At 45.9% G+C, this 27,195-nt stretch overlaps 1 protein-coding gene across 4 annotated transcripts in view; it reads left to right on the top strand.

Annotated features, from left to right (window-relative positions):
• KDM4B (lysine demethylase 4B) overlaps positions 1 to 20,562 on the top strand; it is a 245,295-nt gene extending 224,733 nt beyond the window's left edge. For 3 of the 4 annotated variants that reach the window (XM_039367097.1, XM_039367105.1, XM_039367087.1), the window contains exons 17-22: positions 1,635 to 1,690; positions 4,448 to 4,556; positions 10,708 to 11,151; positions 12,568 to 12,687; positions 13,798 to 13,890; positions 20,032 to 20,562. In XM_039367097.1, the coding sequence (XP_039223031.1) occupies positions 1,635 to 1,690; positions 4,448 to 4,556; positions 10,708 to 11,151; positions 12,568 to 12,687; positions 13,798 to 13,890; positions 20,032 to 20,190 (981 nt within the window). In that variant the 3' untranslated portion in view covers positions 20,191 to 20,562. The remainder of the gene's footprint in view (positions 1 to 1,634; positions 1,691 to 4,447; positions 4,557 to 10,707; positions 11,152 to 12,567; positions 12,688 to 13,797; positions 13,891 to 20,031) is intronic. The other variant, XM_039367114.1, reaches the window with a different exon arrangement.
• Positions 20,563 to 27,195: the final 6,633 nt, after the last annotated feature.

Here is a 27,195-nt window from a genome sequence, read left to right as displayed (position 1 = left end):
TGATGAAGAAAAACACAAAGGCAACACAGTCCTAGGCTGCATTAACAGAGGGATAGAATCAAGATCACATGAAGTATTAATACCCCTTTATAAAGCTTTAGTAAGGCCACACTTGGAATATTGGGCCCAGTTTTGGTCACCACGATATAAAATAAATGTTGAGACTCTAGGAAAGAGTGCAGAGAAGAGCAACACGGATGACTAGGATAGAATAACAGTCGGAAGGGACCTTGGAGGTCATCTAGTCCAACCCCCTGCTCAGACAGGAAACCCTATACCATTTCAGACAAATGATTTTCCAATCTCTTCTTAAAAACTTCCAGTGTTGGAGCATTCACAGCTTCTGGAAGCAAGTCGTTCCATTGATTCATTGTTCCCACCGTCAGGAAATGTCTTCTTAGTTCTAGGTTGATTAGGGGACTGGAGGCTAAAACTTATAAAGAACAGTTTCAGGAATTGGGTATGTTTCATTTAATGAAGAGAAGGACAAGGGGGAACATGATAGCCGTGTTCCAATATCTCAGGGGCTGCCCCAAAGAAGAGGGAGTCAAGCTATTCTCCAAAGCGCCTGAAGGCAGGACAAGAAGCAACGGATGGAAACTAATCAAGGAGAGAAGCAAACCTGGAATTAAGGAGAAACTTCCTGACAGTTAGAACAGTTAACCAGTGGAACAACCTGCCTCCAGAAGCAGTGAATCCGCCAACACTTTTAAGAAGAGATTGGACAGCCATTTGTCTGAAATGGAATAGGGTTGGACTAAAACAGGGATCTTCAAACTTGGCCCTTTTATGACTTGTGGACTTCAACTCCCAGAATTCCCCAGCCAGGCACGTGTGCCTGGCTGAGGAATTCTGGGAATTGGTCCACAAGTCATAACAGGACCAAGTTTGAAGAGCCCTGAACTAGAAGACTTTCAAAGCTGCCTTCTAACTGTATTATTCCTGTTCTGCTCTTCTCCCTACACCCAAGTTCAAAGTTTCTGAGTACACTTTAGGAATCCAAGAACTTATCAACGAAAGTTCCAACCTAAAACTAAGGAGAAATTTCCAGGCAGTGAGAACAATTAACCAGTGGAACAGCTTGCCTCCAGAAATTGTGGGTGGAGATTTGAAGAAGAGATTGGACAACCGTTTGTCTGGAATGCTGTAGAGTCTCCTGCTTGAGCAGGGGGTTGGACTAGAAGACCTCCAATGTCCCTTCCAACTCTTTTATTCTGTTATTAAATAGGCTGTGATAATTGTTTTTGTTTTAGAAGCTTCCGGAAAGTGCTTTATCAGGACTCAGGTGCAGAACAAGGACAGGCAGAGCTGAGAGGTGGCGTTAAGCAGGTTATCAGTTTAGAGTCCTTACATTCCCACAAGCATTCCCAAGTACATCCCCTCCTGAATTCCGTTGACCCTAATCTGAGGGTAACTTACTCTTGAATTTTATTTGACCAGATTCTTATGTATAGACTTGAATAAATCTTCTATGCTGCAACCTTACATAGGGTCCTGGTTCTTTGTGCCTCACACCAGGGTGCTGGATGTAATTCTTCTTTCCTTCCCCTACCCCCCTGCCCCACAATTCCCCAAATATTTTGGCAGGATATTTTTCTCCCTTTTAAAATATAATTTCCATGTTGCTTTCCCAGGATTGCTGTCTCTGTAATCTCAGAGGAGGAGCTCTTCAAAGAACTACGGATGGAAGGTAAATTGGCTATAAAACTTTACAGCCCTCTCTGAGCGCTTTGCAAATGTCAGCATTTTGCCCCCAACAATCTGGATCCTCGTTTTACCGTCCTCAGAAGGCTGGAAGGCTGAAGCCACCTTGAGCCGGTCAGGATCGAACTCCTGACGGTGGGCAGAGTCAGCCTGCAAGACTGCATTCTAATCACTGTGCCACCAGGGAGAGAGAGAATATAGACAGATACAGACAGACAGAGATAGATAGATAGAAAAGAGAGAGAGGGAGATGATAGAAAAGAGAGAGAGGGAGATGATAGATAGATAGATAGATAGATAGATAGATAGATAGATAGATAGATAGATAGATAGAGAGAGAGAGAGAGAGAGAGAGAGAGAGAGAGAGATAGAGAGATAGAGAGATGGATGATGAATGGATGGTAGATGATAGAGATAGATAGATAGATAGATAGATAGATAGATAGATAGATAGATAGATAGCAGGATGGATGGATGGATGATAGATGGATAGATAGATAGATAGATAGATAGATAGATAGATAGATAGATAGATAGCAGGATGGATGGATGATAGGTAGGTAGGTAGGTAGATAGATAGCAGGATGGATGGATGATAGATAGATAGATAGATAGATAGATAGATAGATAGATAGATAGGATGGATGATAGGTTAGGTAGGTAGATAGATAGCAGGATGGATGGATGATAGATAGATAGATAGATAGATAGATAGATAGATAGATAGATAGATAGATAGATAGATAGATAGATAGCAGTAGCACTTACATACTGCTCCGGAGTGGTTTACAGCCCTGTCTAAGCAGTTTACAGAGTCAGCTGTTCTCCCCCCCCCCCCCGAACAATCTGGGTCCTCATTTTACTGACCTCGGAAGGATGGAAGGCTGAGTCAACTTTGAGCCGGTCACGATCAAACTCCCAGCAGTGGGCAGAGTCAGCCTGCAATGTTGCATTCTAAGCACTGCACTCACCACGGTTTTCAAAATCTGGGTGGCCTGTGCTTCAAGATGATTTTCTGCTAAGTCACCTTTGTTTCTTTCCGGAAGAGCAGGTAGCTTTTTTAAAAAAAACAACAACAACAAAACAGTTGTTACAGTAGTCCTCGACTTACGACCGCAATTGAACCCAAAATTTCTGTGGCTAAGTGAGACAGCTGTGAAGTGAATTGTGCCCCCCATTTTGCCATCTTTCTTGCCACAATTGTTAAGGGAATCCCTGCAGTCGTTCAGTTAGTGACACGGTCGCTAAGCAAATCTGGCGCTTCCCCGTTGACTTTGCTTGCCACAAGGTTGCGCAAAGGGACATTGCAACTGTCCTAAACATGAGTCCGTTGCCAAGCATCTGAATTTTGATCACGTGACCTCCTGGGATGCAACAGTCGTAAGGGTGAAAAAAGATCCCGAGTCCTTTTTCAGTGCTGCTGTAACTTTGAACGGTCACTAAATGCCCTGTTGTAAGTTGAGCACTCCCTGTATTCAGAGAAAGAACGGCCTGATTAAGTGCATTATAGTCAACTGGCATTATTTTACTAAGACTGTTAATCTTAGAATGAGTTGCCACATAGCTCGGAGGGAGAGTGTCTGCCAGCTCTTGTACTAGACCAGTGGTGGCGTGCCAGAGGCGGCACTCGGAGCCCGCTCTGTGGGCACGTCCCAGCCCTGTCCCCCCCCCCCTCCCCGGAGGAGAGTCGCACCCGGGCACGGCCCGTGCGGAGCAGCGCAACCAAGGGCATGGCAGCCGGGCAGCGGGGACAAAACTCCGCCCTCACACCCTGTCGTGCGCAGTTGATGCTGCAGGGTGCGGGCAGAAGGTGTGGCCACCCTGGCGCTGCTGGGTCGTGCCTGGCTGAGGAATTCTGGGAGTTGAAGTCCATAAGTCTTAAGTGGCCAAGTTTGAAGACCCCTGAATTAGAGAGGGCTGACTCATGCATGAGGCAATCTGCACTCTGATTGGTTGCTGTCAGTATGAAGGGGACATTTCCCTTTTTTCCTGCCTTTTTTCCTCTGTGTGTTCTGTATACTGTTTGAAGACCCCTGACTCATGCATGAGGCAATCTACACTCTAATTCAGCGGTTCTCAACCTATGGGTCGCGACCCCAAACAATGCGATCCGCCATTTTCCTCCCTCAGGGGGCGCCGCCGCGCATGCGCGCCACGGGTGGGGGCGCCGCCGCGCATTGGGTGTCGCCGCGCATGCGCAGCGTGCATGGGGGCGGCATCCGCGCGCCCCGCACATGCGCGGCACATTTGTGTGGCGGGGGTCGCCGTCACACAAATGTTGAGAAACGCTGCTCTAATTGGTTGCTGTCAGTATGAAGGGGGCGTTTCCCTTTTTTCCCGCCTTTTTTCCTCTGTGTGTTCTGTATACTGTTTGATTTACCTCAGGATATTCCTATGTGCCCAACTATCTTGTGTTTTTCCCTTCTGGATGATGATAAAAATGTAAATTTAATGTGCCTGGCTGAGGAATTCTAGGAGTTGAAGTCCACAAGTCCTAAAAGGGCCAAGTTTGAAGACCCCTGCATTAATATCACTTGAACTAATCTGGACTTTGTCCTGTCAGATTGACAGTATTAAACCTCTTCGCTTTAAGATCAGAATTGATCTTTGGGCAGCGGCAGAGATTCCTGTCGCACGTCTCTCACGGATAACCCCGATCTCTTGGGACGATGCTTAACGATGTCGAGGGGAACAATAAATAAATATTTCAATATCTTTCCCCCCCCCCTGGGACGCTTTGCAGGTGGGTGCACGTCATCTGTGCCATCGCTGTCCCGGAAGCCCGTTTTGTCAACATCCTCGCGCGCCATCCTGTAGACATCACTGCCATCCTTGAGCAACGGTGGAAACTGGTAAGGGGCCCTTGAGCCCGTTAAGGAAGAAAGGTGGAAACTGGGAACTCCTTGGGGAAGGGAAATGGACCTTAACGGGTTAGTAGTCCCTGCAGGCCTTGGCTGGAAGCAATAGAAGCGAATATGGGTAGCTCAGGGTTGAAGTGTGGGGTCCCTCTTGGGGGTGTTTCATTACCCAACTAGGTAACATTATCAGTGCTAGAAGGAGAGGGGTTTGCAGAATGGTGGAGGAGGAGGACTGTGGGGTCCCTGATGCTGTCTGAGCTTGTTTCTTCTCTTGCAAACATTTCGGTACCCAACTAGGTAACATCATCAGTGCTAGAAGGAAAGAGGTTTGCAGAGTGGTGGTTAGGAGGAGGAGGAGGAGGACTGTGGGGTCCTTGGTACTCTCTGTTTCCTTGCAGATGATTTACGATACAACGAGGTAACATCAATACTAGAAGGGGCTGAGGTTCATGGAGAAAGGAGGAGGAAGACTGTGGGGTCCTTGGTGCTCTTTGAGCTGGGTTGTTTTCTTGCAGACGTTTCATGAACCACCTAGGTAACATCATCAGTGCTAGAAGGAAGGGGGGGTTGCCGAGTGGTGGTGGAGAAGGAAGAGGAGGAGGAGGAGGAGGACGATGACGACGACTGTGGAGTCCTTGGTGCTCTCTCAGCTGGGTTGTTTTCTTGCAGACGTTTCATTACCCAGCTAGGTAGCATCATCAGTGCTAGAAGGGAATGGTAATTGTGGACTGGAGGAGGGGGAGGAGCAGGAGGAGGAGGACAACTGTGGGGTCCTTGGTGCTCTCTGACCTGGCTTGTTTTCTTGCAGACATCTCATTACCCAGCTAGGTAACACCCATCAGTGCTAAAAAGAAGTGGAGTTGGCTCTCACTTGTTTATGTACAAGCGGCTTGCCCAGACATGTTGGTGAGAGTGTTGTTTTCTCCTTGGTGATTCCCTGTTGTTTACTGTTTGGTTGTGTGTCCGAGCTGGTAGTTTCTTGCCTGGAAGATTAGAGAGCCTCTCTTATGCTTTGGGGACCTTTGCCCTTCTCTCTTGTGGAAGTGGGAGGTAAAAAGCACATTTATTATTATTCCTGAGCGACAGCAACGTGCTCGGCTCCTTTATGGATAACCTGACTTTTCCAGCCCGCCATCCTCTTCATTACCCACACTTGTAACAGCAAATTAAAAAAAACCCCTCCCTTTATATGGGGCTGGCTTGTACTGCTTAATGGACCTCCCAAGAGAAATCCGTTAAGTCCTCGGGCAAACAGCTTTGCCACTTGTACCCCTCTCGGTGTCTCCTCATTGCTGCTTGCGTGGCTTGGCAGGATCCGTAGAGGCCGGCATAAACTTGGGCTGGAGCGGAGATTGTCTCCTGAGTGGGCCACTGGCACTTTGGAGCTGCAGCTGCAGAGATGCAGGGAAGCCCTGTCTCATGGGGGCGTTGTTTGATCTGAGAGCCAGGGGTCCACCTAGAGAAGACGAAGCGTGCAGTCCAAAGTTCTGGTGTTGCTCAGTACCTGGCTCAATAGTAGTAACTGTGAGAGGGATCTCGGAGTCCTAGTGGACCATCACTTAAATAGGAGCCAGCTGTGTGCTGCAGCTGCCAAAAAAGCCAACACAGTGCTAGGCTGCATGAACAGAGGGAGAGAATCAAGATCAGGTGTTAATACCACTTTACAAGGCCTTGGTAAGGTCAGACTTGGAATACTGCATCCACTTTTGGTCACCACGATGTAAAAAAGACATTGAGACTCTGGAAAGAGTGCAGAGAAGAGCAACCAAGATGATTAGGGGACTGGAGGCTAAAATATGTAATGAACGGCTGCTGGAATTGGGTACGTCTAGTTTAATGAAGAGAAGGATTAAGGGAGACATGATAGCAGGTGTCTTGTCAATGTGTGGTCCTCAATGGAACCGCATCTACATGGAGGGAAGTGTGTAGTTGAGTGCCCCAGGGCTCTGTTCTGGGCTCAGTGCTCTTCAACATCTTCATCAGTGATTTGGACGAAGGGATAGATGGGGAACTCATCAAATTTGCAGATGATACCAAGCTGGCAGGAATAGCCAACACTCCAGAAGACAGGCTTAGGATACAGGAGGATCTGGACAGACTTGAACACTGGGCGCTATCTAACAAAATGAAATTCAAGGGTGAAAAAAGTCAGGTTTTACATTTAGGCAAGAAAAACCAGATGTACAGGTATAGTATAGGGGGTACCTTGCTCAATAGTAACAACTGTGAGAGGGATCTCGGAGTCCTAGTGGACAATCACTTAAATAGGAGCCAGCCGTGTGCTGCAGCTGCCAAAAAAGCCAACACAGTGCTAGGCTGCATTAACAGAGGGATAGAATCAAGATCACACGAAGTGTTAATACTGATTCCACTTTATAAAGCTTTAGTTAAATAACTAAATGAATATATTTTAAAAAATGCTCCTTTTTTTCTTTGCCTGTGACATGCTAGTGGAGTCAAGTTAGGCATTTTTTGAATTTTTCACCCCAAGCCCCAAAGGTTAGAGTGAGCAGCTGTTCTCTAATCTGTGCATTCCTTGGTGGGGGGAGAGGGGAGCGAACCCCCAACAGTTGGCTGGTAGAACACAAGAATCCTCTTTTTTAAAAAAAAAAAGAAAGAAAAGAAAAAAGAAAAAAAATACTTTTGATATGGCTTGCCCTGCCAGGGTTAGTGGGAGAGGGCTTGGTGGTTCCTTGATAAGGCTGTTAGGCCACCGGTATATAAACAGAGAACCAACCCCACTCCCTTGTAGCCCTGATGATGTTACCTAGTTGGGTCATGAAACGTCTGCAAGGAAATCACCAAGCTCAGAGAGCACCAAGGATCCTAAAATAATCCTCCTCCTCCTCCTCCTCCCCATAAACCCCTTTCCCTTCTAGTACTGATGATGTTACCTAGCTGGATAATGAAACATCTCCAAGAAAGCAACCAAGTTCGGAGTGCCACAGACCCCACAATTGTCGTCGTCGTCGTTGTCCTCCTCCTCCTCTTTCTCCTCCTCCTCCTCCTCCTCCTCCTCCTCTCTACAAACCCCACTCCCTTCTAGCACTGACGATGTTACCTATTTGGATAGTGAAATGTCTGCAAGGAGACAACCAACCTCATAGAGCACCCAGGACCCCAGAATTCAATCCTCAGCTACAGATTTTCTCTTCCGTTGGTGCTTGCTTCGTCTTTCCGTTTCTGTGCTCTGCTCTAGAAAATTTGAGTTTCCCTTCGAAAACCCAAAACAGGCATTCAGGTCCTCCTCTTCTACAATTCCTTTGGTTTTCCTTCTCGTTGGGTTGTCGCAATCCCCTCATTTTAGACCAGAAGGTCAGCTTAGGATGCCGTGTGGAAGGAGGGAGGGACCTGCAGGCTGAAATCAGGATGCTCCCATTTGGGAGCGAAGGGGAACTCGGGTAAGTGGGGTGCAAAATCCGAAGTGGAGGAAATAGACCGGGTTTGAATTAGTCTCCTGGCAGGCAGGTGAAGTAAACAAGCATTCTGCAGCAGACAAACTGTGGTGCAGTGACCTGATTAGAAAATGAAACACAAAACAGCCTTTCTTCTCCCCCCCCCCCCCCGGTTCTTCTTGAATAACAGATTCTGTGGTCAAGAAGAGCAATAAAACTGATTAGGGGCCTAGAACATACACGAAGAACGGTTGTGGGAATTGGGTTTGGCTCGTTTAACGAAAAGAAGGACTTACCATTGAGGTCGTAAGTCAAGGGCTTCCCTGTAACGAGATCGGCAGCGTCACCGAGACCTGGACTGCCATCTGTCAGAAACGGCGTAGGGCCTCCTGCTCGGGCGTGGGGCTGGACTAGATGACCTACAAGGTCCCTCCCAATCCTGTTAATTCTATTTTATTCTTGTCACACATCCAGTGACCGAGCCAAGATTTCCATCTCCTGTCTTGGCAGCCCTCCCCCTCCTCCGCCTCCTCCTCTCCCCCACTCCAAAACAGAGCCATCCAAAATGGAGACGAGACGTCTCACTTTGCCACCGCATAATTTCCTTGCTTTGCTCCGGTGGTGCATCGCCTCATTTGGAAAGTGTTATTGTTTGTGCGGCTCCTGATGGGCCTTCGCCGAGCTCGTCGATAAATTACGGTGCAGAATTTCAGAGTAATTAGTTGTCATCCCCTCGGTTGAGTGTGTGAGTTGTGGCACTCATCCAGGGCTAGACAACCCTTCCCCTGATTCGGAGCTGCAGGGAAGGTGGCTGTTTGATCACCTTGCTTTGTGCGCATTGCTACCTTCTTCATAGGTTCTCTGTTGTATTTCCGCGACAATTTATACCAGTGGTTCTCAACCTGTGGGTCGGGACCCCATTTGGGGTCGAACGACCATTTCACGGGGGTCGCCAAACAAGGCTGTCCGCCATTTTTTTCCCCTTTTCTTTGGCCACGCCCCTGGCACCCAGTGATGTATAAGTGGTTGGGGGTCACCACAACATGGGGAACTGTATTATGGGGTCGCGGCATTAGAAAGGTTGAGAACCACTGATTTATACAGATACAGATACTCCGTGACTTAACGACCAAAACGGAGTCCCAGCTTTTGTGCGGCTAAGCGAGTCGGTTGAAGTGAGTGTTGTCCCATTGCACAGTCTTTCTTGCCACATGTGTCAAGGGAATCGCTGCAGTTAAGTTAGCAACACGATTGTTAGTTGAATCCGGCTTCGCCCTTTGACTTGGCTGGTCGGAAGGTCGCAAAAGGGGTCACAGAAGATCCCCCCCCCGGGACACTGCAACCGGGTACCAGGTGCTCAGATTTTGATCATGTGAGCACAGGGATGGCGCAACAGTGTCAGTATGAAAAACGGTCATAATGTCGATGGCAAGGATAGCAACCTTGGCTCTTCTATGACTCGTGGACTTCAACTCCCAGAATTCCTGAGCCAACATGGCTCAGCTTGGAAACCTCTCCCTTTCCCCTCAGCATGGCTGGCTGGGGAATTCTGGGAGTTGAAGTCCACAAGTCATAAAAGGGCCCAGTTTGAAGACCCCTGCTCTAAAGGTACAAACCAGTACTAAAATTGATTGTATTTGTCTTGATTAAGGGGGAGCCATTTCTTTATCTCTTTTTTCCTTCATTCTATTTTTTTCTTCTTTGCCCTTGGCATATTATTTTTCTTAGTTTGTATTAGTCTTTTATCTCTTTATTTCTAAACCATTGGTTCTCAACCTGTGGGTTAGGACCCCATTTGGGGTCGAACGACCATTTCACGGGGGTCGCCAAACAACACAGTCTGCCATTTTTTCCCCCTTTTCCTTAGCTGTGCTACTCCCTCTTATTCTATTGGCTTTTGAAAGCCAATAGAATAGACTCTCTTGAATAGAGTCTAATTCTATTGGCTTTCAAAAGCCAATAGGAATTGTCCAGGCTGTCTCTGCCCTGCTGAGCCCGCCAAAAGTCCCATTCTGCAAACGGTGCTGCACCAGTTGAGTAGTCCTCGACTTACGACCGGTTGGGGGTCGCGGCATTAAAAAGGTTGAGAACCATTGTTCTAAACTCTAATAAAAAGGATTTTTTTAAAAAAAACAAAACAATAACGACTAGATGACCTCCAAGGTCCCTTCCAACTTGATGATGATGATGATGATGATGATGATGATGAATGTTAAAAGTTAAAAGCAGAATCCAAAATCCTCACTGTCAAAATGGCAGACCCCCCACGGGGCTCTAATCCACCTCCTCTGTCAACACTGCTAACATCGGATGTTCTTGCTTGGACAATATATGAAAATCCAGCCATTTCCCCCTTAACTTGTGTGTTACTTTTAGAGTTAGAATTAGATGATGCGGGGGGAGGGGAAGGAAGAATGTGTATGGGAATTAGTTAGACATAACAACCTTGTAGTGGGCTGTTTTTTCAAGGCTGTTTGACATACGAGATGATAAGGAATGGCGGATTGGAGAACTGGAGGGAAGGTCTGCATTTCAAACTAATTGGGGAATGTGATTATGATTGTTAATCGGAGGAGGGAATTGTGCTTTGATACTATGTGTTTTAGGGGAGGGGAATTTCAGATTTCGGCTTCGACCATGTACCTGCCGATGCCATGCAACTTGAATAAAGTTTCTTTCAGGTAAACAATGCCTCGAAGTTCTTTGAAGAGTTCCATCTGTCGGAACCATGACATCCGCTTTCTTTTCAGAAATGTGTCTACTGCCGTAAGCGGATGAAGAAAGTTTCCGGAGCCTGCATCCAGTGTTCCTCCGAGCACTGCTCCACGTCTTTCCACGTCACCTGCGCCCACGCAGCCGGCGTGCCCATCGAGCCCGATGATTGGCCCTACGTGGTGTCCATCACCTGCTTCAAGCACAAAGCGGCCAGCCACATTGTAGGTGTCCCTCGGATCTGTCCCTCCCCTTCCCCTTGTTCACCCCACCGGCCCGCCCTTTCGCTTGATGGACAGTCCCTTTGTCTCTTCCAGCTTCCCTTTTCCAGAGAGGTCTCCCTCAGCCAGACGGTAATCGCGAAGAACCGGAACGGCCTCTATTACCGGTGCAAAGTGATCGGGGTGACCACGCAAACCTTTTACGAGGTCAACTTCGACGATGGCTCCTACAGTGATAACATTTATCCAGAAAACATTATTGTAAGTAGTTTGGAGGAGCAGGAGACCTTAAGAGTAGAGCGGGGATCTTCAAACTTGGCCCTTTTATGACTGTGCCTGGCTGAGGAATTCTGGGAGTTGAAGTCCACAAGTCATAAAAGGGCCTAAGTTTGAAGACCCCCCCCGGAGTAGAGTGTGTAACGCTCTGGATAGGAGAGTCGACTCTGTTCTCTGCGCTTAGTTGTTTTCTTGCGAACGTTTCATGACCCAACTGGGGAACATCATCAGAAGGGAGTCAGTGGGATTTGGGGAGGGGAGGAGGGGAGGGGAAAGGAAGGAGGAGGAGGACTGTGGGGTCCTTGGTGCTCTCTGAGCTGGGTGGTTTTCTTGCAGACGTTTCATGACCCAACTAGGTAACATTATCAACGTTAGAAGGGATAAGGTTTGCAAAATGGAGGAGAAGAAGGGGGGAGGAAGAGGAGGAGGAGGAGAAGGAAGACTGTGGGGTCCTTGGTGCTCTCTGAACTGGGTGGTTTTCTTGAAGATGGGGAACATCATCAGTGCTAGAAGGGAGGGAAGTTTGGGCTCTGTTTATATACTAGCGGCTTGCTGTGTCAGTGTGGACGGGAGTGTTCTTGGTGCTTCCTTGATTAGGCCGTTGTTTACTTTTCGAGTCTGTGTCTGAATCAGTAGTTCCTTGATTAGAATATATTTTTTCTGCTTGATTGTTTGTCTTGACGTTAATCACTGGTCATCTGGGTAGTTTTGCTCCTGGTAAGGATGTGTTCTAGTAGTCTTTCTGTTTCATTCTTAATTTTCCTTATTGCCTCTTTTGAAGGGTGTAGAAATGTGGTTTATCTCTATGGGCCTGTTGATGGCCAGTTTGTTTTGAGGGCCAAGCTTCCAGGAACCCTCAAGTGTTGTTGGCTTTGTCTAGGACAGGGATAGGCAACCTTGGCTCTTTGATGACTGGTGGACTTCAACTCCCAGAATCCCTGAGCCAGCATGGCTCAGCTTGGAAACCTCTCCCTTTCCCCTCAGCATGGCTGGCTCAGGAATTCTGGGAGTTGAAATCCACGAGTCATCAAAGAGCCAAGGTTGCCTACCTCTGATCTAGGTGTATCTATCATCTGTCTGTCTGTCTGTCTGTCTGTCAGTCATCTAGGTCAGGGATAGGTAACCTTGGCTCTTTTATGACTCGTGGACTTCAACTCCCAGAATCCCTCAGCCAGCATGGCTCAGCTTGGAAACCTCTCCCTGTCCCCTCAGCATGGCTGGCTCAGGAATTCTGGGAGTTGAAGTCCACCAGTCATCAAAGAGCCTGGTCTAGGATGCTCACAGTTTTCCCAGTTGAAACAGTGAGGCCTGTTTGATCAGATTAGTATGGCATCCGATTGGACTCCAGGACCGATCCTGGCCCTTGAGAGCTGCTTGTAAAAAAATAATTTTGCTTCTCAGAACAGAGACTGCCTTAAGATGGGGCCACCTGCGGAGGGCGAGCCGGTCCAGCTGCACTTGACCAACGGCGTCACTTACCAAGCTAAGTTCATCGCTGCCCACGTCAACCAGATCTTTCAGGTGAAAGCCCAGAATTTACCTTTCCCTTTTACCTTTTTACTTTACTTTTTTAAATCCTGCCTAGGTTGACTTTACAAATAGCTCAAGGCGGGCAAACATATCCCGCCCAGCTTCCTCTTTCCTTTTTTCCCTCACGAAAACAACCCTGTGAGGTGGGTTGGGCTGAGAAAGAGTGACTGGCCCAAAGGTCCCCCAGCCGGCTTTGCCAGCTTTCATGGCGAAGGCAGGAACTCGGACTAATCTAATCCCTAAACCCAAGGGGCTTGATTCAGACTAGATCCTCTCACTCTGAGGAGATTGGTCTGCTTTTGGAATCGACAACCTGTCACGGTGGGGAAAGTCAGTGAACAGGCTGTTCTTCGTAGTCTGGAGAAGAGAACAAGGTATTTTCAGGCAAACTGGGTTTGTTGGTGTCTCACTTGTCAAGGAAAAGAGAAAGTCGAAGGTGGATGGGTGGATGGATGGGTGGGTGGGTGGGTGGGTGGGTGGATAGTTGGGTGGATGGATGGATGTTTGGTTGGATGGATGGATGGATGGATGGATGATTGGATGGGTGGGTGGGTGGGTGGGTGGGTGGATGGATAGTTGGGTGGGTGGGTGGATGGATGGATGGGTGGGTGGGTGGGTGGATGGATGGATGGGTGGATGAATGGGTGGGTGGATGGATAGTTGGGTGGATGGATGGTTAGATAGATGGATGAATGGGTGGGTGGGTGGATGGATGGATGGATGGATGGATAGTTGGGTGGGTGGATGGATGGTGGTTGGATGGGTGGGTGGGTGGATGGGTGGATGGATGGTTGGGTGGGTGAGTGGGTGGATGGATAGATGGGTGGGTGGGCGGGTGGATGGATGGATGGATGGATAGTTGGATGGATGGTTGGTTGGTTAGTTGGTTGGTTGGATGATTGGATGGATGGATAGATGGATGGTTGGATGGATTTTTAGATGTGCACCTTGTGCAAAAACTAGGGCTTATTTTGGGGGTAGGGCTTATATTAGTCCCACCCCCAAAAATCAGGCTAGGGCTTATTTTACTTCTGGGGAAACACGGGTAGGATCCTAAACCAGAGGCTCAGTGCTTGACAATTGCTCCATTTCCTTCCACAGGTAGAGTTTGAAGATGGCTCTCAGCTGATGGTCAAACGAGGGGAGATCTATACCCTTGACGAAGAACTTCCCAAGAGAGTTAAATCTCGCCTGGTGGGTATCTGGGCCTCAAACCCTGCAGAGATGCAGCTTGGAGCCGGGCTTGGGGAGGGATTTTGTGAAAATACGATCAAAGGATCCAGTGGGATCCTTGGCGCTTGGTCGTTTCCCTGCAGATGTTTCATGACCCAACTAGGCAATACGATCAGTGCTAGAAGGGAGCAGGGCTGGCTCTCTAATTACAGGTAGTCCTCGATTTATGACCACCATGGAGCCCAAAATTTACGTTGCTAAGTGAGACATTTGTTAAGTGAATTCTGCCTCCTTTTACGACCTTTCTTGCCACAGTTCTTAAGTGAATCACTGCAGTTCTTAAGTTAGTAACACGGTTGTTAAGTGAGTCCGGCTTCCCCATTGACTTTGCTTGCCCAAAGGTCGCAAAAAGGGGAATCATGTGACCCCGGGAGACACACGGCAACCGTCACAAATGTGTGTCAGTTGCCAACGGTCTGAATTTTGATCGCCCGACCACGGGAATGCTACAACGGTCGTAAGTGTGAAAAATGGTCACGAGTCCCTTTTTTCAGTAATGTTGCAGCAACAGGCTTGACGGGCCCTGTCTAAGCCGTTTACAGAGTCAGCATCTTCCTCCCCTTCCCCCCCCCCCCAACAATCTGGGTCCTCATTTTACTGACTCGGAAGGATGGAAAGCTGAATCAACCTTGAACCGGTCAGGATCGAACTGATGGCAGCTGGCAATCAGCAGAATTAGCCTTGCAGTACTGCGTTATAGCCACTGTGCCACCACAGTTTCTGTAACATAATAATAATAATAATAATAATAATAATAATAATAATAATAATAATACTTCAGAATTCAAACAGACAAGCACCTGCAACATAACACCCCAGACTTAACAATTGTCGATAAGAAAGACAAAAAAGTCTGGATAGTGGAGGTGGCAGTGCCTGGAGATAGCAGAATAGAAGAGAAAGAACTGGAAAAGATAACAAAATACAAAGACCTACAAATAGAAATAGAAAGACTGTGGCAAAAGCAAGCAAGGGTAGTACCAATAGTCATAGGCTCCTTGGGTGCAATCCCAAAACAACTGGAGCACCACTTGAACACCATTGGCATTGACAAATTCGCTATTAGTCAATTGCGAAAGGCGGCCTTATTAGGAACTGCTTCCATCCTGCGACGATACCTGTAATACCATCAAACATCTACATCTGCCTATCCCAGGTCCTGGGTAAGGACTCGATAGGTAGATAAAATGCCAAATCCAGGCTGAACATCTGGCTGACTGTGCAATGAATGATAGTAATAATATAATAATAATAATTATGGCAGTGAAGGAATCTAGCAGAGATATACAACTGTTCTCATTTGGAAACCAGGCACCTCTACCTCAGGAAGAACAAAACCCTCTAACTAAAGAAATAAAAGAATTGAAACAAAGAATAACTGAGCATCTAGAACAGCACAAAAACAACAGAATAAGGCTACCTGCATTGAAGCTTGTTCCAAAGAAACAGCTAGCACAAGCATTAAAAGATGCAAATATTGCAATATCAAGTATAAGCACCAATTCATTGCAAGAAACAAACCAACTAATGTACAGCACAGCTGCAGTTATAACAGAATACCTGGGATGCAAAATCAACAAAGAAGAAAAACAAACAAACAGTGCACCAGAAAAATGGAAGGTTAGACTAGAAAATAAGATCAGCAAGTTAAGATCACATGCAAGCAAGCTAGAACAGATGAAAGAAAAGAAGCTGAAGAACAAGAAGACCAAAGAATACCTAATCAAGAAATACCACTTAGAAACAAGGAAGATCAAGGAAGCACTGGAAATAATAAAGCAACAAATAACAGCTATAGCCAGGAAAATCAGTAGATATGAAGCTCGAATTGCAAACTATAGGCAGAACCTCCAATTTCAATCCAATCAGAAACGTTTCTACCAATCCATCAATGGAGAAACTGCAAGGAATCAGTCAGTACCTGACAAGGAAGAAACAGTGCAGTTCTGGAAGCAGATATGGGATAACCCAAAGAAATACAACAAGGATGCGGCTTGGTTAAAAGAGGTGGATGCAAATAAAACAGAAGTTGAAATGAAAGAACTAGTAATAACAACAAAAATGGTAGAAAAAAGAGCAAAGAAAATCAAAAATTGGTCAGCACCAGGTGAAGATGAACTGCATGGGTTTTGGTTGAAACATCTAACTGTTATACACCCACTCATTGCCAAGCAGTTCAACAATATACTACAAGGAGGAGAAATTGAAAAGTGGCTAACAACTGGGAAAACCTACCTAATAATGAAAAATCCAGCAAAAGGGGCAACACCAGGTAACTACAGGCCAATTACCTGCTTACCAACAACTTTCAAATTACTAACTGGTGTAGTAGCTGATGCAGTGCAACAGCATCTAGTTGAAAACAATCTCTTTCCACCTGAGCAGAAAGGAAACCGCCCCAATAGCAGAGGAACAAAAGATCAACTCCTAATAGACAAAATGATCTTGGAAAACTGCAAGAGAAGGAAGACCAACCTGAATGTGGCATGGATTGACTACAAAAAGGCATTTGACTCTCTGCCACATGATTGGATAATAAAGTGCCTAGAAATAACAGGAGTCAGTAGAAACATCAGAAAATTTGTGCAAAGATCGATGGCACAATGGAAGACACAGTTGCAGATCAATGGTGAGAAGCTGGGAGAGGTTAATATCAAGAGAGGAATATTTCAAGGAGATTCATTATCACCATTACTATTTGTTATTGCACTGTTTCCTCTGTCAACAATACTGAATAACTCAGGACATGGCTATCAAACATCAAAAACATCTGCCAGACTATCCCACCTCCTTTATATGGATGATCTGAAGCTGTATGGAAAAACATCATCTGAAATAGAATCGCTGCTCAACACTGTCCGTATATATAGCCAAGATATTGTAATGGAGTTTGGCTTGGACAAATGTGCCACACTTACTATCAAACAAGGAAAAATAATGAAAACTGAAGGAATCAAGATGCCCCACGAAAATAACATTAAGAGTCTGGATGAGGAAGAGTACTACAAATACTTGGGTATCCTTCAAGCTGACAACATCAAGCACACTGAAGTCAAGAAAAAGATTAGAGGTGAATACATCAAGAGAGTGAAGAAGATCTTAAAATCCAAACTCAATGGAGGAAATACCATAAAGGCAATCAACACCTGGGCAATCCCAGTCATTAGGTACACAGCTGGAATAGTGGACTGGACTCAAGCAGAACTAAAAGCAATGGATAGGCAGACCAGAAAAATAATGACAATGAATCATGCCCTTCATCCACGCAGTGACATTGATAGACTTTATCTACCAAGGCAAATAGGTGGGCGTGGAATGCTACAAGTACATCAGATGGTTGAAGAAGAAAAAATGGCTTTGGAAGAATATCTGAAGAACAATGATGAAGATGCACTGAAATTAGTATATCAGGAAGGCTTACTAACTACTGGAGAGACCAAACTGGCCTACAAGAAAGACCAAATGAAGAACAGAATAGAGGCATGGGAAGACAAAGCACTACATGGCCAATACATGAAAAAAATAGCTGGGAAAGCAGATAATAATAAAACCTGGCAATGGCTAAGAGCAGGAAAATTGAAGAAAGAGACCGAGGGACTAATTCTGGCTGCACAAGACCAAGCCTTAAGGACAAATGCATACAAAGTCAAAATTGAGAAGACAGCAACAGACAGTAAGTGCCGCCTATGCAAAGAAGCTGAAGAAACAGTGGACCACTTGGTAAGCTGTTGCAAGAAGATTGCACAAACTGATTACAAGCAGCGGCATGACAAAGTAGCAACAATGGTGCATTGGAAGATCTGCAAAAAATATCATTTGCCTGTAAGCAAAAACTGGTGGGATCATAAAATAGAGAAAGTCATAGAAAATGATAAAATTAAACTGCTCTGGGACTTCAGAATTCAAACAGACAAGCACCTGCAACATAACACCCCAGACTTAACAATTGTCGATAAGAAAGACAAAAAAGTCTGGATAGTGGATGTGGCAGTGCCTGGAGATAGCAGAATAGAAGAGAAAGAACTGGAGAAGATAACAAAATACAAAGACCTACAAATAGAAATAGAAAGACTGTGGCAAAAGCAAGCAAGGGTAGTACCAATAGTCATAGGCTCCTTGGGTGCAATCCCAAAACAACTGGAGCACCACTTGAACACCATTGGCATTGACAAATTCGCTATTAGTCAATTGCAAAAGGCGGCCTTATTAGGAACTGCTTCCATCCTGCGACGATATCTGTAATACCATCAAACATCCACATCTGCCTATCCCAGGTCCTGGGTAAGGACTCGATAGGTAGACAAAATGCCAAATCCAGTCTGAACATCTGGCTGACTGTGCGATGATCGATAATAATAAAAATAATAAAGTTGGAAGGGACCTTGGAGGTCATCTATCCAACCCTCTGCTCAGGCAGGAAACTCTATACCATTTCAGACAAATGGCTGTCCAGTCTGTTCTTAAAAACTTCCAGTGTTTCCAGTGTTGGAGCATTCACAGCTTCTGGAGGCAAGGAGTTCCACTAGTTAATTGTTCTCACTTTCAGGAAGTTTCTCCTTAGTTCTAGGTCAGTGATGGCGAACCTTTTAGAGACCGAGTGCCCAAAAACCGCCCCCCCACCCCCGTCCCTACTCCACCGCGCCCACTGGGCCACCCACTACCTCCACGGCCCGCCACAGATCACCCAGGCAGCCCAGCAGCGCCATGGTGGCCACGCCCTCCGCCCGTGCCCCGCAGTAGCATCTGCGCGCAACGGGGCGCAAGAGCAGAGTCTTGTCCCCGCTGCCCGGTTACCGTGTCCTTGGTTGCACTGCTTTGCGTGGGCCGCGCCCAGGGCGACTCTCCTCCAGGACAGCTGCTGGTGAGGAGGGGGCCGTGGGAAGAGGCAGGGCTGGGGAGACGGTGCGTGTGCCCACAGAGAGGGCTCCGAGTGCCACCTCTGGCACCCGTGCCATAGGTTCGCCACCACTGTTCTAGGTTGTCCTTTGAACAGTCACTAAATGAACGGTCGTAAGGCAAGTACTATGTGTTTACCCCGGTAGCTTGCTCCATCAGTGCTGGAGGGCAGTTTCCCCCTTGCCTAGTTCCTTGGTTAGGCTGCTGTTTTTTCTTTGATTGCCTCAGTTGGTCTGTATATACAAGTAGAGAGCAAACCCCATGCTCCCAGGGGCTCGGAAGGGCTGGTGGTTGGCATCCTCCTGTCTTCCCTCACGCCAATAATAAGATCTCCTTTTGCAGAAATGGCAAAACATTTCTGCTTATTTGAAGGATCATACACAAGAAAGATATATTATTGTATGGAGAAGATGGATAGATTATATTTAGAAAAAGTATGGGACTACAAAGTTTCATTTACTTTACGAGTAATTTTTATAGTCAATGTTGTAGAGATTTGTTTATGATCTTATTTAAGGGGAGTTAAAGGTTAAGTACGATATTTTTTTTCTTTTTTTCCTTTTCTCTTTTTTCTTTTCCTTTTTTTTTTTATTGTTCACTTTGTTATTAATAACCCTGCTCTGGGAAGTGAGGGAAGGAGGGTTGAGGGTGAGTGGGTGGGTGAGTGGGTGGGTGGGTAAGGATAATATAGATATGGTAGTTCAGTGTTTCCCAAACTTGACAATTTTAAGACATGTGGACTTCAACTCCCAGAATTCCACAGCCAGCGTTGCTGGCTGTGGAATTCTGGGAGTTGAAGTCCTCATGCCTTAAAATTGTCAAGTTTGGGAAACACTGTGGTAGTTTATGAGGGAAGTGCTGCTTGGGCGTTTCCCCTATGCTGCGTTCATGTGTTTGAGAGGGATGAGAGGAGAGGAAGGTGTAGGGAGGAAGTAGGATGGTAAGAGGAGAGGGGGAGGGGAAGAGAGTAGGAGGGGAGGAGAGAAAGAGGAGGGAAGTAGGGAAGGTTTTAGAGAGGGTGGACGCGGCCTGGGGGGAATGGGCAGGCGGTACCAATGGTTAGGTATTTATTTTATTTTGTAAATTGTATTTTGTATGATGTGCATAAATGGAAAACAAAAACTTTTTAAATAAATAATAATAATAAGATCTCCTTGTGGTCTCCGCTTCCTCCCTCATGCCTCGCCCGTTCCCCTCCTCCGGCAGTCCCTGAGCAGCGGCGCGCCTCAGGAAGAGACGATCTCAGGTGACGACTCGAAAGCAGCCAAGCGCCCGCGGGTGGGCACCCCAAAGAGCTGCGAGGACGGTGGCCCCGGGCCCAACTATTTGGCCATGATGGAGACCCCCCTGCATGCTAAGTTCTAGCCGAGGAGGCCGAGAGGAGCTTCACCAGGCGGGACAGCGCTTGACGTTTCAAGGAAAAGGAATAACGGGGAACAAATCCCTTCGCAGCCACCCCACCCACCCCGCGGAAAATTAATTTAAACGGAAAACTGTGGCGAGGGAAGACTCAGCCGTTGTGCAATAACTCGCAAATTTAAATTCTTTTCCTTCCATTTTGGGGTTTTCTCTTTTTTTTCTTCTTTTTCTCTTTTTCTTTCTTTCTTTTTTTGGACTTTTGGGAAGCTTGACTTGCTCCTAGCCTACCTCTCTGTTCTTTCTGACGATTTTTTGGAATGGACAAAAGCTTTTTTTTTTTTTTCTTTCCGGGAGATTGTGTGTGTGTGTGTGTGTGCGTGCGGGGAGGGGGGGAATTTCACGGGATGGGGTGGGGGGCAGGCTGGAGAGAAAACCATTTCTCCTCCGTAAGAAACTCGGAAAGAAAGAATACGGGGGCAAGCAAAAGCGATCTGTGACTGAACTTTCAATCTTTCATTGGTTTGTTTTCGTTGGTTTAAAAAAACAGAAAAAAGCCTCAAGAAAGGCTTGCAATTTGCAGTGGTGACTCCAGTTTTTAAATCTCAAGCCATCTCTCTCTTTCTCTCCCTCCCAACCCCTTCTTCTCTCTCTCTCTCTTTCTCTCTTTTCCTACACTGTACATTTCCCTTTCCCCCCATCCTCCCTCTCTCTCTTTTCCTACACTGTACGTTTTTCTCTCCCCCCCCATCCCTTTCTCTCTCTCTCTCTTTCTCTTTCTCTCTTTTCCTACACTGTACATTTCTCTCTCTCTCTATCTTTCTCTCTCGTTCTCCCCCCCTCTTTTTTTTTTTTTTTTGAAAAGGTGCTATTTCCCCGACTACTGAAGCAACTTTTTGTGGAATTAGCAATTTGTGTATGTATATACTATACACACACACACACACACACACACACACACACACACACATATATATATATATATATATATATATATATAAATTACCTTTGACGTTTTCTATTAAAAGAGAGGAAGAAAAAAAAAAGAAAACATGGTGTTTTTTTACAAAAAATAAAAATAAAAAAAATTGCAAGCGAAACCAACAAAATGAAAGAGTGAAGGATTTGCACAGATATTTTTTTTCCCCTCCCTTGTATAAAAACTTTCCTGGCCATCGGCCCTCGGTCCTGTATTCGAATCCAACCATTTGAGGTTTATGGTTCCCCCCCCCCAACCCTTCCTTCTCCTCCTCCTCCTCCCAAAAATAAAAATTAAAAAAAAAAAACCTTTGCCATTTTGCAGAGAGGGAGGGGAGCACTTTTATTTATTTTGTTTTATTTTTGGTGGGGCTGAGGGAAAATCTCTTTTATGGGAAGAAATGAAAAAAAAACCAAACCCCCAGAAGATGGGGACGTTTCTGTTAAACAAAAGACACTTTGAAATGAAATGTTTTGTAAAATAAACGACACCATTGCAACTGTGAGTGGGTGGGTTTCAATGTTTCCGCCTTTTATATACCAGGAGCGCTTTTTTTCCTCTCTATTCCTGTCTAAGCTGGCTGGAGAATTCGGGGAGTTGAAGTCCACCCAATTTTTGACTTGCCAAATTTCAATCACAGTGATCTGAAGGAACGATTTTAGGATTTAAACCAGGGATGTCCAACTTTGGGGCACTTTAAGACTTGTGGACTTCAATTCCCAGAATCCCCCAGCCAGCCATGATTATGGCTGGCTGGGGGATTCTGGGAATTGAAGTCCACAAGTCTTAAAGTGCCCCAAAGTTGGACACACACCCCGGTTTAGATGTAAAACCAGCTCCGAAGCCTTACAAAGAATTCCTTTCTCACCGATGCCCCAAATCGCCTTTTTTCTCAAGAGATGCTGAAGGGACACGTTCACATAACTCCTTACATTTTTCTTCTCAAACTGCCCCTGCTGCTTTAGGCAAATTTTATTTTATTTGTGGTTGTTACTTTCTGTAAAGTTAGATCCCATTCCAAGTGTGGAAATTCGCTCCCACTAAAGACACCACTGATCTCCAGGCGCTAAAGCAGGGGTAGTCAACCTTGGCTCTTTTCTGGCTCGTGGACTTCAATTCCCAGAATTCCTGAGCCAGCTTAGCTGGCTCAGGAATTCTGGGAGTTGAAGTCCACGAGTCAGAAAAGAGCCAAGGTTGACTACCCCTGCGCTAAAGGGATAATGCCGCCTCTGTAGAGTTTCCCAGTCGTTTCCTAACCAGTTGCTGTGACTGGTGTGCACAATTACATTGTGTAAACCCCCCCAAAAAAGTGTTTTCCACTCGCTGTGATCCAGGTGGTTGCTTTTGTGTTGCTCAGGCCAAGAAACTGGCACGTTGTATGGAATTTAAACCTTCTGATTTTTGTAATTCTGAATCTCCTTTCCTTTCCACACACATCCCCAAAAACCTCTCCAAGATCCTCTAATACACTTTTGGAATTAGAATTTATCTTTCATGAGAATTGGTCCAAACCAGTGTAGCTTTAAGATTTGTGGACTTCAACTCCCAGAATTCCCCCAGCCAGCATGGGGGAACCCTAAAACAAAGCAGGCTGGCTAGGGAATTCTGGGAATTGAAGTCCACCCGTCTTAAAGCAATGCTGGATGGGGGATTCTGGGAGTTGAAGTCCACCCGTCTTAAAGTATGCTACCTGGGGGATTCTGGAAGTTGAAGTCCACCCATCTTGAAGCAAAGCTGGCTGGGGGATTCTGGGAATTGAAGTCCACCCCTCTTAAAGCATCCTGGCTAGGGGATTCTGGGAGACTAAATCCACTCATCTTAAAGCATGCTGGCTGGAGAACCCTGGGAGTTGAAGTCCACCCCTCTTAAAACATGCTGGCTGGAGGATTCTGGGAGTTGAAGTCCACCCATCTTGAAGCAAAGCTGGCTGGGGGATTCTGGGAATTGAAGTCCACCCCTCTTAAAGCATCCTGGCTGGGGGATTCTGGGAGACTAAATCCACTCATCTTAAAGCATGCTGGCTGGGGGATTCTGGGAGTTGAAGTCCACCCCTCTTAAAGCATCCTGGCTGGGGGATTCTGGGAGTTGAAGTCCACCCCTCTTAAAGCATCCCGGCTGGGGGATTCTGGGAATTGAAGTCCACAGTTCATAAAGTTGGTGAGGTTGAGAAACACTTTGGCCCGGCAATTCTTCCTGTCTTGTCACAGTCCTTTATCCCAGATTACAATAGGACTCCCAGGAAGTAGGTTTGGGCAATTCTCTGTTCCAGGACAGAAGCGTAGGGAATTAGCACTCCAGCAAAATGGATTGTGCTGCACATTGCCTGCCTTGATTTCCATTAGTGGAGGAATCGTGTCCCATCTCCCAAAGGAGAATTGTTCTCGGACTGCGGGTTGAAAATGCCACACTCTACTAATCGAGTAGAACACCCGTAGTAGGAAATGTTCCCACTTAGAGCAACCGGCTCATTATATCTCTGTTGGAAATCTACACCACCCACACCTTTTCCACAAACACGTGCTGCCTCTTCTAGGTTACCCATAACTGCAGGACGCTGAGTCCAGTTTTAACAGAAAAAAAGAAGAAAAATGTTCTCAAGTTGTTTTAACATTTGATTTCAACCTTGTCAAATCCCCGCTCCAATTAGCAACAATTTGATTTATTTTTTAAAAAAAAGTTTTATTAATTTTTTACAATAACAGTCCTTAGTGCCCGGTGTACAGCGTGTTGTCTTGGTTCATAAAATTTTAAGAAAAAGCACACAACAGTAGTTAATTAACAGTCAATCATAATTGATTTCTATACTTCCATAATTAATATATTGATTCATAGTATATTTCTTCTCCCAATAGTATTCTCCTTCAGCCTTAAACAAATATAATTTTTAATATTTCCAAGGCATAAATGATTAAATATAAACATTTTCTTCCACGTTTGTACGAACAATAGTAGCGTCCATAGGTGACTTTTTTTTCTTACCAACTTGTGTTATTTTTATAAAAAAAATCACCTTATTGGTTCACCATATATCCTATTTTCAATTACCTCAACTTATGACCACAGTTGAGGCCAAAAGTGAGGCAGTCATTAAGTGGGGCTTGCCCCATTTTACGACCTGTCTTGCCACAGTTGTTAAGGGAATCACTGCAGATAAGGTGAGTCACATGATTGTTAAGTGGATCTGGCTTCCCCCATTGACTTTGCTTGTCAGAAGGTCGTAAAAGAGGATCACGTGACCCTGGCACCCCACATCCGTCATAAATATGAAGCAGTTGCCAAGAGTCTGAATTTTGAACACGTAACCATGGGGATGCTGCCATGGTTGTAAGTGAAAAATAGTCACTTTTTTCAGTGCTGAGGTAACTACGAAGGGTCACTAAATGAACTGTTGTAAGTCGAGGTCTATCTGTATCCCATAATGCATTTCACTGTTAGGATTTTGGCAGAATGGGGTCCCTCAAAGGCAGGGGTCCCTCTAAAACAGGGGTCTTCAAACTTGGCCCTTTGATGACTGGTGGACTTCAACTCCCAGAATTCCTCAGCCATAGTTCCCCCATGCTGGCTGAGGAATTCTGGGAGCTGAAGTCCACAAATCATGAAGGGGCCATAGTTCCCCCATGCTGGCTGAGGAATTCTGGGAGTTGAAGTCCGCAAGTCATGAAGGGGCCATAGTTCCCCCATGCTGGCTGAGCAATTCTGGGAGCTGAAGTCCACAAGTCATGAAGGGGCCATAGTTCCCTCATGCTGGCTGAGGAATTCTGGGAGTTGAAGTCCACAAATCATGAAGGGGCCATAGTTCCCCCATGCTGGCTGAGCAATTCTGGGAGCTGAAGTCCACAAGTCATGAAGGGGCCATAGTTCCCTCATGCTGGCTGAGGAATTCTGGGAGTTGAAGTCCACAAATCATGAAGGGGCCATAGTTCCCCCATGCTGGCTGAGGAATTCTGGGAGTTGAAGTCCGCAAGTCATGAAGGGGCCATAGTTCCCCCATGCTGGCTGAGGAATTCTGGGAGTTGAAGTCCACAAGTCATGAAGGGGCCAAGTTTGAAGACCCTGCTCTAAAGGTATTTATTTATTTTTATTTTATTAAATCTGTTGGTTCCCCCCTCTTACTACTTCAAGGTAGGAAGAGTGAGCAACTGTAGTCATGGACATCCAGGAAGCCCTTGAGTTATGACTGCAATGGAGTTTGCTCATTATGGTCATATGTTGTAAAAAAGAATTAGTGCAGGTCAAAAGTCCTTTTTTCAGGCAACTTGTGTCTTTGAAAGATTGCTAAGCGACCGATTGTAAATCGAGGACCATCTGTTTCAAGCCCAACAGGAGAACGGTGACCCTGGAGATGCTGAGAGGGGAAATCTCACATCCACAACTTAACTTCCTTCGGTCAAGGGTGAAAATTTGGCAGCTATGTGCCTCCCTTGTTTTCATCTTGCTATTAGAACAAGGGGGGGGGGAGGTGTTGTTTTTGAATGGGTTAGTTAGAGCAGGGATCTTCAAACTTGGCAACTTTAAGACTTGTGGACTTCAAATCCCAGAATTCCTCAGCCAGCATGCCTGGCTGAGGAATTCTGGGAGTTGAAGTCCACAATTCATAAAAGGACCAAGTTTGAAGACCCCTGAATTAGAGAGTGCTGACTCATGCATGAGGCAATCTACGCTCTGATTGGTTGCTGTGGACATGAAGGGGGCATTTCCCTTTTTCCCCACCTTTTATCCTCTGTGTTCTGTACACTGTTTGATTTACCTCAGGATCTGCCTGACTATCTTGTGTTTTTCCTTTCTGGATGATGATAAAAATGTAAATTTAATGTGCCTGCCTGAGGAATTCTGGGAGTTGAAGTCCACAAGTCATAAAAGGGCCAAGTTTGAAGACCCCTGCTTGTGGACTTCAACTCCCAGAATCCCTCAGCCAGCAAAGCTTCCCTTCCTCCTCCTCCTCCTCCTCTTCCAAAAAATAATTTAAAAAAAAAAAACCTTTGCCATTTTGTAGAGAAGGAGGGGAGCACTTTTATTCATTTTGTTTTATTTTGGTGGGGCTGGGGGAAAATATCTCTTTTATGGGAAAGAAGAAAAACAATCCCCCTCCAGAAGATGGGGATGTTTCTGTTAAACAAAAGACACTTTGAAGTGAAATGTTTTGTAAAATAAATTTACACTATTGCAACTGTGAGTAGGTGGGTTTCAGTGTTGCCGCCTTTTATATACCAGGAGCGCTTTCTTTTCTCTATTCCTGTCTAAGCTGGCTGAGGAATTCTGGGAGTTGAAGTCCACAAGTCTTAAGAGTTGCCAAGGTTGAGGATCGCTGAGTTAGAGAAACAAAAGCTTTCCAGTTCTAGAAAGCTTGCTGAGAGACAAGAGTCTGGAAACCTTTCAAGGACTTTCTAGCAGGTGTGAAGAAGATAGCAGACGGTTCCCATAACAAAGAGAACATTACATGAGCTATGTGGACATCTGGGGGGAGGTTGACTGGGAAAGTCACTGTTACATGCTACAGTCTGATGCCTTGGGATTTTAGAGTTCGTTTTACCTCATCTTTACCAGGAAACATATTCAATAAGACAGTAAGCTTTTCAGAAATGAAAATAATCCCGGACTTTTATTTGGATACTTGAGTTGGAAGTTGACACTTTCTCGATGCTGAATGACTTGCTAAAGCAGTGGTTCTCAACCTTTTTAATGCCGCGACGCCCAACCGGTCGTAAGTCGAGGACTACTCAACTGGTGCAGCACCGTTTGCAGAATGGGACTTTTGGTGGGCTCAGCAGGGCAGGGACAGCCTTGACAATTCCTATTGGCTTTTGAAAGCCAATAGAATTAGACTCTATTCAAGAAAGGGAGTAGCACAGCTAAGGAAAAGGGGGAAAAAATGGCGGACTGCGTTGTTTGGCGACCCCCGTGAAATGGTCGTTCGACCCCAAATGGGGTCCCGACCCACAGGTTGAGAACCACTGTGCTAAAGTGTTCTAGGTCAGTGATGGCGAATATTTTAGAGACCGAGTGCCCAAAAACCGCCCCCCCACCCCGTCCCTGCT

Source organism: Crotalus tigris, unplaced genomic scaffold, assembly GCF_016545835.1.
Source record: "Crotalus tigris isolate CLP2741 ecotype Arizona unplaced genomic scaffold, ASM1654583v1 scf7180000017599.838750, whole genome shotgun sequence".
NCBI lineage: Eukaryota > Metazoa > Chordata > Lepidosauria > Squamata > Viperidae > Crotalus > Crotalus tigris.
The sequence above is the reverse complement of the archived record's forward strand: the minus strand, read 5'-3'. Positions and strand labels throughout refer to the sequence as shown.